Genomic DNA, 16,066 nt, shown 5'->3' with positions numbered 1-16,066 from the left:
AAGCAATGATGTTTTACTTTTGTTTTTCGAAATGCTTAAGCATTCCTTTCTAAACCAAAACCTTTTGTGTTATAAATTGTGATGTTATTGGACTAAAACTAAAGGCAGTAGAGAAACGGCGCAATATACTCACTCCCAATAGAAGTACAATAATTATTGGTATACGATTTTGTTATAAGTTTTATAAATTCATTATTTGCCTTCGTTTCTGTTCCTTCTTTTGACTTTCACAATATAACCAGACGTAGGTATCAATCAACTTAGTTTGTATCCACATTGGAAGAATGTATTTTTAAATTTGGTACCACGGACGAGTAAAAAAAGAAGGACTCCGTGTCACCTTACATAATAGTGAAGCACCAAAACAAGCCGGTAAACGTGTAAATACATAGCCCCACGCACACACTTACACTAATACAAGCCGATCGGCCGCCATTGCAATAAAATATTTGAAAAATGCCGTCGTGCGTTGTGAAAAAGTGTAAAAACAATATATAGTTGATTTGTGGATATATGATTATTAAGGAGAGAAAAAATTGGGTACCTGGTATCCCCCGTAACCGCACAAACACTAGCATAAAGGTGCTTCACTTGCTAATATCACGGCGCGGAGTCCTTCTTTTTTTACTAGTCCGTGTTTGGAACGTATATATTATCAGTTCTTTTTTTAGATCTGGTAATTGTTATATAATAATAATAACATATATTTAATTCAATATAATAATCAATTTTAAAATTTGATTAATATTAAGTAATAACATATTAATTACTTATTTTGTTTCTCCTTAAAAATAATTCACTTAACAAATCGATTTTTTTGAACAAACAAGCGTACGGGTCACCTGATTTTTTTATTAATTTATTTCATGACCATGAATGCTAGTCTTTCAGTCGAAATAATAAAATGGCGGGTCAACAGCTGATCTTAAGTAATAAACATATTTCTATTTGCTCGAGCGGATATTTAAATTAAAAATTGAAGAAGAGACAGACGGTTGTAAAAGAAAACGACAATAAAACTACTGAAATATAATAACATGTTATAGTTCTACTTAATAATTATTGCTGGGAGTGCCAACTGCCAATAAATATGATTACCAGACTAATTTCTATTTAATTTCAATTTACAATTTATGAAATTTAAATATTTCAGACAGTGATTGTTTTGAGATTGGTTGAGGATGTGTGGCGACCCTCCACAGTGCGGTGTTTCCGGGACGATACGCCATGGGTAACTTCAAGAAAAGCGCGTACACCTTCCTTAAATGCCAGCAATACTCCTGTGATTCCTCTGGTATTGCAAGAGAATATGAGCGGCAGAGATCACTTAACACCAGGTGACCCGTACGCTCGTTTGTCCTCCTTTTCCATAAAAAATATGTAACAGTACAAGTCTTCTGTTGGCAGTCAACATGACACGAAAGATCATATTATTATAAATATATAGACATTAATATTATTATGAAAATGTCTCCCATACATTTTTAAATAAGTATATTTTTCTCAAAGATACTTGGAAATTTTAGCATTATTTTGACACCTTCGAGAAAAATCGATTTTGCTGTACTAACCAAATACATCCGAGCAGCGGCCGGCTGAAGATGTATTTTTTTTTCCAGTACCTTTTACTTATTGAATATCGCCGCCGACGTAAGCAGCCTGACTTGTAAACTTAGAAAGCGCTACGTAAGCATGCTACTACACAACACCAACTGCATAAATAACTTTGTAATCTCATATATTTTTATATGAGATTACAAAGTTTATATGAGATTACAAAGTTATTTATGCAGTTTTGTATGAGATTACAATGTTAATTATGCAGTTGGTGTATATAGTATACTGGTCTGAATTTGCAAAATATTTTAGTTTTTCCTTGATTTATACACTAATCATGAATTGTATTCTAATTTTGAAGCTTCTATGTCTGCTAGAAGTGCTTTAGAGATTGGATGATCGGTCTGCCAGTCAATGAGTTACAAGAATAAATAACTATTACTATTAACTACTAATTCTAAAATTATTGGTTCAAATTGAATGAAATTGGAAATACATAGTGTTTATAAAATGCCTGCTTGGTAGGCTTCTAGTTTTATCCACAACGAACTTATAGGGAGTCGAAAATGGTCTGAACTGCTTCGAGAAAAGAACGGTACGGTTGTTTTTGCTCGACTTGATGGAGGCGTTGCCGTGCCGCAAGGAGATTGTTAAATTTAAAGCCGGAAGTCGGTATGGCTACTTTCTGATAAGTGAAAATATTGCTTATGATCTAAACATGTTTAAATACATTTTTCATAACATTATGACGTACGGTATTTTACTGTGGGGTCATGCTGCTGACATTGATATAGTGTTTGCTCTTTATCAGCTTGGTTATAGTCACTCAAAGAAAAATTTAAAGAAATAAATATTATGAAAATTTAATAGACGTTAACAAAAATGGTCACTTTTTTGCTCTTAATATGATTTTCATTATTATAACACTAGAAATAACGGATTGCTTGTAACTAATTCTAGTAGTCTTCATAAGATACATAATAGCTATAAGGGTAAATATATACACTTTTATAATAAAATCCCAGCTACTGTTCAAGCACTATCTATTAATAAATTAAAAATGGCTGTGTCGTAAATCCTACTATTACTACTCCACAGCTGAATATCTAACTGATCGGACAGCCTGTGACTAGATTGATTATTTTATAGCAATAGCAATGACAGTACAATACTGTTAACTGTATATTTTATTTCAAATAGCACAAAAAAGAATGCTGGGAGAGTTTCTTGCGCCGCTTCTTCTTTCTCAGAGCGCCATTTGTTTCCGAAGCGGTAGTAGTAGTAGAAATGACATCAAAAAGAATTGTAGAGAAATCAAGTTTGAGAAAATAAATTCCTTTTATTGAGGAAGAGAAGAAAATATTCAGTGATTTTCCTACGTAATTGTAATGGTGTTAATGTTTATTATGATTTTTTACCCACTATTATAGATTCATGCTATTGATTTAGTTATTTATGTACACCCCACATTTATTTGCATTTGGCCATCTGTCCGCCGAGCTATGTGCCCTGCCCACTGCCACTTCAAATTCGCAATCATTTGGGCTGCGTCGGTGACTTTGGTTCTCCTACGGATTTCTGAATCGATCTCGCAGGGAAACTCCGAGCATAGCCCTTTCCAACAGTGAGCTTCCTCATAAGGCCCATTGTTAGCGACCACATCTGTGTTCCGTCTGTCATCATCTGCTTTGTATACTACTAACTAATAATTAAATATATTAAATAAATAGTCGTATCAATCTGCGATATCTGCTGCACAAATCACATCGGCTTAATTAATAATTCAAAACAATTTATTAAATAGCCAACTAGGGAACATAGCGCATTATATATTTAAGATGCCACGAAAGAATTGCGCCGGCTCCTACGCAATAGCAGTTTATTTCGCTATTAGACGTGTACCTCTCGCGTCCAAGGCGGGAACGGACGTACTAAGAACTTGAACTATAAATCTGTTATATCCTATACGTGAGGAGATTGTGAATAATTTTGATCCTTTATAATTAAAGTGTCGGCTCATAAAATATATTTCAGAAGTGTTAACTCCAGTCTATGTGATGTGGCTAATCGGATTGTTACTGTTCTTTGTAACAGGTACGATAAATTTAATTTGTTAGTACATCGTAAATTCATACGCAGGAATTTGCATATTAATACAATATATATTAAGGAGATATTTTAGCTATTTCGAATTACTAATTTAAAATAATATCTATGACAATTTCAGTATAAATTATTTCTCAGTCTTTAATTATTCTCAAGTATTCCACGAATAAAAAACATAAATCTGTGAACCTACAGATAATAAAATATTATAATTTTCATATTATTAGGACTACGATATATATCACAGTATACGTCGAGGTACGCGAGTCCTGAAAGACGCCATTAGATAATAATACTAAATCGATTCATGGAATAATTCAAATAATTGGCGCGTGCGATCCTAACTGAGGTCGCACCCAACCGCAGTTGTATTTTTAACATTCCCGGACCAACTCAAGGTTGGCCAAGAGAACCGCTTATTCATTTGGATATGACCTAATTTTAGGAGATTCATAAAATAAATAGCTTCTACTTTTAGAAATAGCTACAATATTTATAAAGAAAACTTAAAGTTAGCGATTTACTTATTGCGTAGGATTATCGTTATTGTAAGAACGTAGTAAAGTATGGTGGGATAACAGGGATATTATGTACGTTGGCGGTCGGTGTAAATTTCCAAGATGGATGAATGGGTGTTTATCTGTTTAAATAAAGACGACAAATCAAAAACATAATCCAAGGAACTTGCCGTTTAGATATACAATAAAACAATTAATTATGATGGCAGCTGCTGATATCACTGACGACTTTGCTCCCTTGCTACGCTAGAGTAGTATAACTGCATATAATGGAATTTGTAAGTCCTTGAAATGAAATGAAATGAAATGATTTATTTGTATGAATCGTGGTAACATAGTTGTTAACAATTAATTGGTGTACAGCACAATTCGCCAATATATCGGCATACAAATATTTGATTGTCAATATTGGAATATCATATTTAATTTATACTTATACGTTCTTAATACACATTACATAGCTTTAATTCAATGAGATAATATAAAATAAACATTAGTTTGTAGGTAGGCCTTTTTCAAGTAATTTGAAGTGTACTTTTTAAGTTATCTTTGGAAGGAGGTTCAAATATATCAAATCAATATTCAAATATAAATATACAAATTATTTAAGTTTTCTTCAGTGTTAATTCCGCCAATATTTGTCTTTAAAACAATTCGACACGTGTTTCGCCTCTACACGAGGCATCCTCAGGACGTGTTGTCTCGCCAAAATCTGGCACGAGACTAAGTCTTAGTCGAAAAGAATTAGAAGAAAACTTAAATAATTTGTATAATTATGGATTTCCGCAAAGTAACGCCTAATTCAATAAATTTTCAAATATAAAGACCCGTGTTGATGTTTGAGTTTTTAGGTTACATGATAATGAAGGAAATCGGCGGCTGGTTTCAGGCTAAGCAACTGCATCTGGTATATGAAGAAGAATACTCATACTAATTATTCTGTCCAATGATGCTCATCATCTATAAGTCAAACTTTTCAATGAGCACTCCACCAAGCCACGCAACTGCAACAATAGTCCTTATGAAATAAAAGATGACTGGTCCATGCTCGTCAACGGGCGCTAGTTGTGGTGGCTGGACGTTCCTATATATGAGAACTCTGCCTTTGTTGTTTAATCTAAAGTTATATATTTATAGTCACCAGACATTTAATTATTTTACACTTTTTGTGCATTGATGAATGATTCTGTACCCAAGTAGAGAATGAATTATATTTATTATTAATATTCATTATTTATTTTTTTACTTACACAAGTAAAGCGAACTAAGTCGAAACGTGTCAGTATTTTGATTATGTTACTTTGCACAGATTACCAGTGGGAGGCTCCTTTGCACAGGATTCCGGTTAGATTATGGGTACCACAACGGCGCCTATTACTGCTATGAAGCAGGGATGTGTAAGCATTACTGTGTTTCAGTCTGAAGGGCGCCGTAACTAATAAATCACTGGGCAAATGATGCTTAGCGTCTTATGTCTCAAGGTGACGAGCGCAATTATTGTAGTGCCGCTCAGAATTGATGGGTTTTTTAAGATTCCTGAGCGGCACTGCATTCAATCGGCAGGGCGTATCAATTACCATCAGCTAAACATCCTACTAGTCTTGTCCCTTATTGTCTCTCTCTATTGGCTTTCTTGCCAATTCTTCACATCAATGCTCAACTTTTATAATATGGTAAAATGTACAATTTTGACATTAATAAGTATTTATTTTTGACCTCAATGAATAAATGACTTGATTTATATTAAATAAGGACTGCTTCAATCTTTAATCACTGGAGAACAACAGCAATTGAATGGTTGTCAAAAGCTTGACTCTTCACATAACAATTAAAAACAAATATCTAAATGCACCTGCATCAACATAATATGGAGGTGGAGGTATTTTATTTTACCAGTGGAAGGCTCCTTTGCATAGGATGCCGGCTAGATTATGGGTACCTACCACAACAGTAATGTGAAACAGTAATGTGTAAGCATTACTGTGTTTCGGTCTAAAGGGCGTCGTAGCTAGTATAATTACTGGGCAAATGAGACTTATTATGAGACATTATGTCTCAAGGAGACAAGCGCAATTATTGTAGTGCCGCTCAGAACTTTTGGGTTTTTCCAAAATCCTGAGCGACACTGCATTGCTTGGTAGACTGGTAGCATTCACGGGTTTAATAGCATGGTCGAACCATGATGGTGAGGCTTGGCTTATTCGTATAATTTTACTTTTCAGCAAGTCGACAACTATCGATATCAGAGTTTGATGTGCCTGACGCCGTGCGCCTCGGAGACAACGCTTCCTTGCAGTGTCGATACGAGCTTGACCCACTCGAGTCAGATCAGTCTCTCTTCGTAAAGTGGTGGTGGACTCCTTTAAATGGTTCAAGCGACGAGAGAACTCAATTATATCAAAGGATTGCTGGTCGTGATCCTGTCGCCATACACCATGAAATTGGTGAGTTGACGAATTATATTAATAGATTGTTACGTGTCAGGACTACGTCGTTCGGCAAACGTACACTATAGGTAGGTATATAAAGTAAAAAAGAATTCCGCCAATAATTGATTACATGTGTCAGCATTGAGTAATATACTCTTTACAAAGTACCAATACTTTCATTTTATTTTTAATTATTTTATTCATTATTAAAAAGCGGCCAAGTGCGAGTCCGGGTTCCGCAGCAGCAAGTAACATAATATTATCTTTATAACTTTGATCGATGTTTTAATAAAAGTGTATTTTTTTTATATTAAGTTATTGATAATACGATTTATGAAGTAATAAAAAAACTACATACTTACTAGTTCTCGCTCAAACCAATTTTCGCTGGAAGTTTGAATGATAATGTACATCATATTTTTTTTTAATTTTATCATTCTCTTATTTTAGAAGTTACAAGGGATGTGGGGACAAATTTTATCACTTTGGAAGTATCTCTCGCGCAAACTATTGAGTTTAGAAAAAAATTATAGTAAAAACCCCTATATCATTTTTGAATACCTATCCATAAATATCTCACACGTATGGGTTTGATGAAAAAATATTTTTGAGATTCAGTTCTAGGTATGGGGTGTCCCCAAAATTTATTGTTTTTTTTTTTCTTTTTGTGTGAAAATCTTAATGCGGTTTACAGAATATATCTACTTACCAACAGTATAGTTTCGGAAAAAACTGGCTGTGACATAGGCACGGACAGACAGACAGACAGACATGACGAATCTATAAATAAAAATGATAATAATTGAAATAAAATTAAAATTATCATGCGATCGATTATTATACCTACCGGTAATGATCATTAGTAGTTAGCTACTACAATCTATATATATATATATAACCATTAGAGCTAAAGACTTGAAATTTCGTAGGAATATTCTTTTCACCGAAGAATGGATTTTCCAAAATTCCATTCGCATAAGTTTTTTTTATATTATGAACAGAACGTCTGTCGGGTCAGCTAGTACAGTACAAAAGATAAAAGATTTTTGCAAACAATTTTAGGTAAACAAGTTTCCAGTAAAATTGAGCTATAGTTAAAATACGTGTCATACCTCTCAATGTCTACCTAGACTTGTATGGAAAAATTTAAATACATTTTATGTCGAGAGAAAATTTGTTATTCTAATGAGATAACATGCAAGGAATCTGAAGAAATATCTTATTAGATTTAATAGTTATGGTGAATAAATGCCAAAACCTGCTGCTCGTACATTTGCTGAAATGTTCTGTTGGCTTTATAAAAACAATGCTAACTTGCAGATATAGTATTTAGTAGGTATTGGAGCCGTTTAATTTATTTTTGAGGATTAAATACTTAACTCTTTGTCATTTTAACGTGTTTTTAGTAATACAACGATTAAGGCGTTAATATATGCCAGTGACCTTGATCATACTGCGGGGGCCGCAAGGGCGGGTGTCCATGGCGTACGATTTGAATTTAAAGGATAAATAATTATTAAATAATAATAATTGATGATTACAAAAAATTAATACAAGTGATTCTGAAACAAAAAATATGTTATTTAGAATAATATTTACCGAACGTTTCGTTTTAAACTAAGTAAATATTCCGAGGTCAATTTATGAACTTTTAGTTACAACATGTGATTTCATAAAATAAAAAGTACAAAAACCATCCGACGTATTATATCGATTACATTATAATATCTAATTTTCATTATTTAAAGTCAATTCAGGCCTTAATAACAAACCCGTAACCTGTTTCAGAAATAGAAGATCATGACGACATTTTACTGCTCAACGTCTCGGTGAAGGACTCGGGAACATACGAATGCGAAGTATCAAATATAGATGAAGTTCGCATGTCCGATACGTTGATTGTTTTCAGTAAGTATTTAGGTATCTGACATGACCGAATACCGATCTTGATAGTGCCTCACTTTTACATAGGTACCTAAAATAGATAACTTAATTACAATTTACATACCAACAACATATTTTAGCTTTAACGTTGTATAAATAAGCTGTCAAAATAGGTACCTACTTCTAGATAAACAGGCTTTTGTGTTCAAATTTGAAAATTGATATATTTATTGAATTAAGCGTTACTTTGCGGAAATCCATAATTATACAAATGATTTAAGTTTTCTTTAGTGTTAATTCCGCCAATGTTTGTCTTTAAAACAATTCGACACGTGTTTCACCTCTACACGAGGCATCCTCAGGACGTGTTTTCTTGCCAAAATCTGGCACGAGACTAAGTACTCGATACTAAGAGTCTCGTGCCAGATTTTGGTATTTTTGTTTTAAAGACAAATATTGGCGGAATTAACACTAAAGAAAACTTAAATCATTTGTATAATTGATATATTTGCAATTGATCTTCTATAATAAAAATATGCACCTCTATAAACTATTTCCTTGGTGAACAGTATTGGTATTATTACTTAGTACACACGCTACGTCTTCATCTTCTCGGAAAGTACCTCCATACGTTTGCATCTTTTATTTCGTACAAAATAAAAGTAGCAAAATTATATGAAAATCCATTTCTAACGTTTTTTTTTTTGTTAACAGGTAACATTTATATTTATAAAAAAAGAGTGTGAAAGCCTTTGTAATATTTATATAGGCTGTCAAAAAGACTTCAAATAGATACCTGTTTTAAGTTTGTAAAGTTATTAATTGTCATTTATCCTACTAATATTATAAATGTGTAAGTTCGTATGTCTGGATGTATGTTTGAACTTCTTTAACGCAAAATCAACTGAATAGATTTTGATGAAACTTTATATAGCTTACACACCAGAATAACAAATAGGCTATAATTTATAAAACTATAGTGTGAATTATACAAAATATAAAAGAAGTGTGATTTTTACTAATGAATACAACTAGCGCCATCTCTTATCAACTAGCAAGCAAAAGATCAATACAATTTATTTGACAAAACAACGTGTGCCGGGTCAGCTAGTAATAAATAATAATGATTAATGACTAGTAGAAAGTATAAAAACTATGTATTAAGTAACTACTCGGGGATATTCTTATAATTTATTTATTCAAGTAGCCTTTACAAATTTAACATTCTTTTCCGCCCTTAAATATTTAATAATTTTTCACTTGTGGCAAAGTTACATAAATAGGTAAATGGACTTTAATAGTTATAAAACTAGTGTCGAACTGTTAAACATGCAAATTCTCTATTGTAGTTTAATTAATTTGATAAATGCATAATATTATTCAAATCTTCGAGCGGTGTTACTGCACCACTGATTAAAAAGATTTTTTTTCATGAGAAAAGTAACGAGACATTCACTGCAGGTAAGTGATACGCCTTGCTCATTACAATACAGTGCCGCTCACGATTCTAGAAAATTCCGAAATTCTGAGCGGCACCACGCTGGTCATTTTGGTCATAAGATGTTAAGAGCGCTTTCGCACCACGTCCGAGCAGAATGCGATCCGTACCCGTGAAAACTTGGTCCGAAGTAGTCGTAGAACTACCTCTATGGTAGTTTACGCACTAGATCCGGCTTCCGTCATCCGATTTTTTTCCGTCAACCATAGATCGGACGTAGTGCGAAAGCGCTCTAAGACTGTGTAGCCCAGTTGTATCAGTAACTACGGCGCCCTTCAAATGCAGTTCTTCTTTCGGAAAACGTTGTGGATTGTTATAGGGAAGAATGTAACTATGTAATTCGTGTATGTAATATAAATGTCACATAACCGAGTGTTATTGTTAATTAGGTTCGGGAAGTGGCGTTGATCTCGACCTCACCACAACTGACGACGGTCCGGACGAGGACTCCGACGACGACGTGCTGGTCACGTGTCAAGCGTCAGACGTCGCCCCCTACCCTGACCTCACCCTCACGATTAATGGGTTTGTACACTGAAACAACATTGCAGGTACAAGCTATTTAAGCTCCTCGAATTATTTATGAACAAGTGCTCTGTGAACTCTGCTAGATCACTTGGCGCTATGTAGACACGTCGCTTCATTGTGTTTTCTGCCGCATTTATCACGGGGAATGTTTCAAAGAGCTGTTTGACCTGATTCTTCGCACGACATCCCAGAAACTGGTACGTCATGTCCCCATCTGGAGGTTTGGCGATCCTCTGCAGTGCGATGTTGAAGGAACTTTCTGCCAACTACTAACATCTTGACGACCCATATAGCCGAATGGTTAGTGACCCTGACTACTAAGTTAGAGGTCCCGGGTTCGAATCCCGGTACCGAAAACGTCAAATGCCTTAAACACACTAACTTAACTTCCGTGGTCTTAAGTTAGTGACACACACAAGGGCAAGTATACAATATAAGATTATAAGTGTTGCTCTCACAGCCTGACGGACCCCAGAATCAGCGCGAACCATTTGACATGTACAACGCAGGGCTACCCGATTTGTTCGGAAACCCGTAGGTACACTGCCAACCGCTCGAGCCCGTGACGTTCCGGAGAGATGTCGCTTTATTGTATTTCCTCCACTTCCATTTACCACGGGCATCTTCATCACCATTTGATTTTCTCCACGACACAGCTTCCAAGGAGCATGTTTCCCTTTACAACAAAATGTGGCATGAACTTTCTTTCATAGTGTTTACAGGTCATCATGCCAATAATAATATTGTACTTTTAAAATACGCGTTTACTCCCACCTTTTTTTACATGAGAGACGGATCTGTGCGCCCATAAGAAATAGGTACTTAACTTTATTTCAGCGACGCTATCAATGCTTCGGAGTCAGTGACGAGCTTGGGTGATGACACTTACGACATTCTGATCAACATGACAGTGAGCGAACTGGCGCCTGGATCTGACGTCTCCTGCAAGCTCAGTTTTCTAAATCTCAATGTCTCCGACGCATTATTTACTGCCACAGAGACTTACAATGATTCATGTATGTATGCCTTACATTTAAGAAATTTTATTATATTTAAAAACAAACTCAAAGTGATTTATGTTATGGGCAGGTATCGAACTAATTTTACCTACACATTTAGTAGGTAGGTAATCATTAGGTACCTAAATATAAGATTTAATTAGATCCATGGAAATTACACAACTGCTGAAACCTATAAAAACTTATATAAGTCCCTGTTTGTGAAAAAATGCCTATCAATTAAAGTTGGTAAGTATGATCTATGTAAATTGTTATGCAAAAGTAGTGAATATTTTTTTGATTGTCAAATCATGTTAAGAGACTATGAGTGAAAACAAGCTTCCCTTTTAATAATTTTCATGAAAGATGAAATGAAATTTCAATATAAATTAGTAATTCAACATTACTAAGTAGATAGCAATAGCATTGGTTAATATATCCAACTCATGAATAATATCGTTACTATCTACAAGACAAAGGTACCGAGTATCGTAAGACATTTTTCCCTTTCAATCAGTTGTCTCAATTTTATGGTTTTGCCTCATTGGATCGTTAAATTAAATCTTTACTTAAAGAAAATATAATACCAATTATTATTTATTTAATTATCAATTAAGTAATTCTTAATTATATTTTAGATAATCTAAATAATGCATGAAATTTATTTAAGTAATATAAATTATTGCAAAGCGGGTGTGTGAATTATTTACACTGTTTTATAATATTCGTAGGTAGATAATGCTTTTGACTTTGTTGCAAATTAAACAAACCAACGGGGCTATATCGTACACAATGTTGTATTTTATATTATTTTTACAATTATTAACTGAAGAATTTGGGTCAAACCTACAGTAATTATATGAATTGTTGGACGTTAAAGTTTACCTAAGCATAAACCGCTTACCGCACTTATTCTTAATTTCAATACTTACCTATATAATAATATCCTATTACCTAGTAGGAAACTTCAATAACTTTTCCAGTTATAATAATTTGAACTTCGTCTTCGTCTCTTTTATATACCTGCAGATACCCAACGGGAAACACGTTGCTCGCTAATCAGAAACTTCTCATCAATTTAATGAGCGAGAACCGCCCGGCCTGCCTCTTATACTTTGATGACCCCGTTGGTCGTACAGCGTAAGAGCGCCCTTTCTTAGGTCCGAGCACGGTTTTTGAACGGCGAGTAAAATTTATATGCGGTTAAGATGACTTGATGAAATCGCTAACGTAAGAAAGCCATGTTTAAAGTGCAAAAAATAATTGTTAAGTACAATATCGTTATGAAAAATATCTAGATAATAACGATATAGCCCCTAAAAGCTAATTAACACAATAACAGCGACTCTTAAAGATGGCTCTAGCAAAATGTGTCTTTTATTATTTTATTAATTTTATATCGAAACTTATAAATTGAATTTATCGAGAATTATATAAGTTTTATTGTCAATATTATGAGCAACCCACACCACGCCCGGTGCTAGTATTCCACTAACTTGCTTTGGTTGTCAACACAGCGGTCACCACAACTGAAGAGACCCCCGAGATGTCGACAGAGGCCTCTGACATAAACTGTAAGTCCCCTTACCCCACGTGCAATCCAAAACAACACATATTATATAAGTATCTACCAACCTTTAATAATATTACCTACGAGCTGTACACCTACCGAACATTAAAAATACTAGCTGTTGCCTAATAAATGGTAATCGAAAATATACCACCATTTTAGATAATTGAAAAAGCAATACATAGAAGTTGTAATAAGTTTTAGATATGTTTTTCAATTAATGCATGCTGATCAATGGGTTGATGCTAAAAACCAAAGACTCTTTGCGAATATAACTATACTGTGCACTAAGAAGTAAAAATGAATCGAACGAGATGACTATTACAAACTGAAATTAGACATAATATCTATTATCTCTAACATTCAACATGCAAAGAAGGGTTAATACAGAAGCGAAATATATAATAATATATTGAGAAGTATTAAGAGAGGGGCTTTGTACCAACTCTACAGAATTCTTCACCAATTCCCATTACGTGAGCCACTTTCCCGGTGACCCCTCATATATAATAAAAAAAAGGTAAAATAAACCATAATTTACTTACGCAACATACCTTAGTGTGCAATCTAGTTATAGTAATTCTTTAATAGTTATAAGGTCTATGCTAATAAAGGTATTGAAAGGTTCTTTTGTATTTAATTTTTTTACAAATTAACGGGCTGGATCTGAATGTATTCTGTAATACTTAACATAAATGCTTTTAAATAATAATTAATGCTTTCAAAAGTAATGAAACTAATCAGGAGTTAAAATTAATAATCAGTAATAAATCAAATATAAAACTAGGCACTTACATTAAATCAGTAAAGTACTTTAAAAAAAAAAGTAAATTCTTTTAGCTATAGTAGAAACCTATTTAAGGTCCTTTAACTATAGTATAATGAAAACCTGTAGATTACGATGATTTTAAATAATTTTTTGATAGGTTCATGCTACTCATCTTCTACTTCTCTTTGTATATATTTAGTTTTATTTACTTAAATGCACAACTTTGTAAATAAAATCCCTATTAAAGTAATCAGTCTTTATCGAAAGGTGAATCCATAAGAAACCGTTGTTATGTGTACCTACCTATTGTCCTACTCTTTTGTGCTATAACATCCCGAATTTTTGTAATGTAAAATGTATGACCTTCCCTTGTTAATGGATTAAATAAATTTACTTTTTCAGCTGTAAGCCGCGCTTCGAGCTCCGTTTGGATATTGTCATTGACAGCGGCAACTGTAATAAATTTTCTTCGGTAAGATTATTGAAAATGGGGGGATATTATTATAAATTATTGTTGAAATCTTTTAAATAAATTTTATTTTATGTTTCCATTTCATTAATTTCAATAATCACCCTAAATAATAGGTAACTACGTAAAAAAATCCTTTTGAGACAGAAACGCTCCCTGCGGAGATATGTGCAACCAAACTGAGGCTTTTACCCTTTCAAAAGAATGCAACAGCACATTTAGTGAACGTAATTTTTTTGGAAATAAAATAATATCTTCTTCTCGGTTGGTAGTCTCTTAGCAGAACGGTCGTACTAATCGTTATTGTCATGATGTGTTCATGAAATTTCAGCTATAAAGCCCGCTCCAGATTCACGCGAGCAAAACACGAGAACCACTCGAATATAGAATCGATTTACATTATATTCTTGGCTTGTTCTCCGATTTTTGTCGGTTTTTCGGCGCGAGACAAAAGAGTTAAACACGAGAACAGACGAGAAATTTCAATTTGCTTTGACTCCACACTCGCATGTTTCTTAGTGTTACGAGGGCGGCACTGAAAATTTCGGGAATCAAGGAAGTGATACAACATTACTATTTAAAAATGTATTTATTGCTTTTCGAAGTATTCTCCGCGAAATTTGCCCCCTTTTTCCATACGATGGAACCAATCATTGAAGCAACAATTCCATTCGGAAGTTGGGGGTCTCCAAAATGGCCGTTTTGTAGGCGTCCACAGCTTCTTCATTTGATGAAAAACTCTGACCACGCAATTTATTCTTTATTTTAGGGAAAGTATAGAAATCATTAGGCCTTAGGTCGGGGCTGTACGGCGGATGGTCTAATAATTCTATGTTTTCTTGCTCTAAAAACTCTTTTGTTCTGTGCGCGGTGTGAGAACTCGCATCGTCGTGATGGAGGATGATGCGGCGGTTGCAGTTCTCTTTACGGAGTTCAGAAACGACCTGTGGCAAACAAATGCTAGCATTCTATTCTGCATTAACCGTTCTTTGTCCCTCAAGAGGAATAGTCGCAACATGGCCGGTTTTGGAGACAAACCTGGCCACCATTTTTTTTTTGCAACACTCCGTGAACGAACAATTTTTGTTGGCTTTAACTCATTTTCGAACACCCAAACTCGACTCTGGTTTATTGTTTCGAATTCGTACGTGTATATCCAGGATTCGTCACTTGATACGATGTTGTATACAGCATTTGAGGATCCTACGTGGAATCTTTCGAGAGTTCTGACGCACCAAGTAACGCGAGCCGCTTTTTGCTCTTCACAGAGCAAATGATTTCAGAGAAAATTTCCATCGGGAGAACAACTTTTTTACACCTAATTGTTCATGCAAGATTATTTGTATTTGACTCATGCCAATGTCTAAAGTTGCCAGAATCGCGGTATGTCACATGTCGATCTTCCTCAATCAGCTTACGCACAGCATCAACGTTTTCTTTGTGACTGCAGTTTTTGGACGACCTTGACGGGGATCATCACTGAGCTTGACACGTCCACGTTGAAATTCAGCAAACAAGCGATAAATTGTGGTTTTTGATGGGGCTTCATCATCAAATGCAAAAATCATCCGGTCAACACACTGTTTTCGTGTTAAACCACTTCGAAGGTAAATCATCGCTCTCTCTCGAGTCAATTCCACTTTCTCAATGACTAAACAAGTTTGAAAAAACCTTGTGACAAGACCGAGAATCTTTTTTAAATAAATAAATGGTATTCGATTTTTAAAATCAAGGAGTTTT

At 34.4% G+C, this 16,066-nt stretch overlaps 1 protein-coding gene across 2 annotated transcripts; it reads left to right on the top strand.

Moving 5' to 3' along the window:
• Positions 1-3,436: 3,436 nt before the first annotated feature.
• Positions 3,437-14,408, top strand: LOC126971674 (uncharacterized). Of its 2 annotated transcripts, XM_050818062.1 has the most exons (7): positions 3,437-3,651; positions 6,404-6,625; positions 8,399-8,518; positions 10,382-10,517; positions 11,358-11,536; positions 13,036-13,092; positions 14,260-14,408. In XM_050818062.1, exons 1-7 carry the CDS (start codon positions 3,615-3,617, stop codon positions 14,331-14,333), a joined length of 825 nt encoding a protein of 274 aa, XP_050674019.1. In that variant the 5' UTR covers positions 3,437-3,614; the 3' UTR covers positions 14,334-14,408. The 2 variants fall into 2 exon arrangements, with proteins under 2 accessions (XP_050674019.1, XP_050674020.1); XM_050818063.1 differs by lacking the exon at positions 13,036-13,092.
• Positions 14,409-16,066: the final 1,658 nt, after the last annotated feature.

This window comes from Leptidea sinapis, chromosome 24, assembly GCF_905404315.1.
Source record: "Leptidea sinapis chromosome 24, ilLepSina1.1, whole genome shotgun sequence".
In the NCBI taxonomy this organism is placed as follows: domain Eukaryota; kingdom Metazoa; phylum Arthropoda; class Insecta; order Lepidoptera; family Pieridae; genus Leptidea; species Leptidea sinapis.
This window is presented reverse-complemented; position numbering and strand designations above follow the sequence as displayed.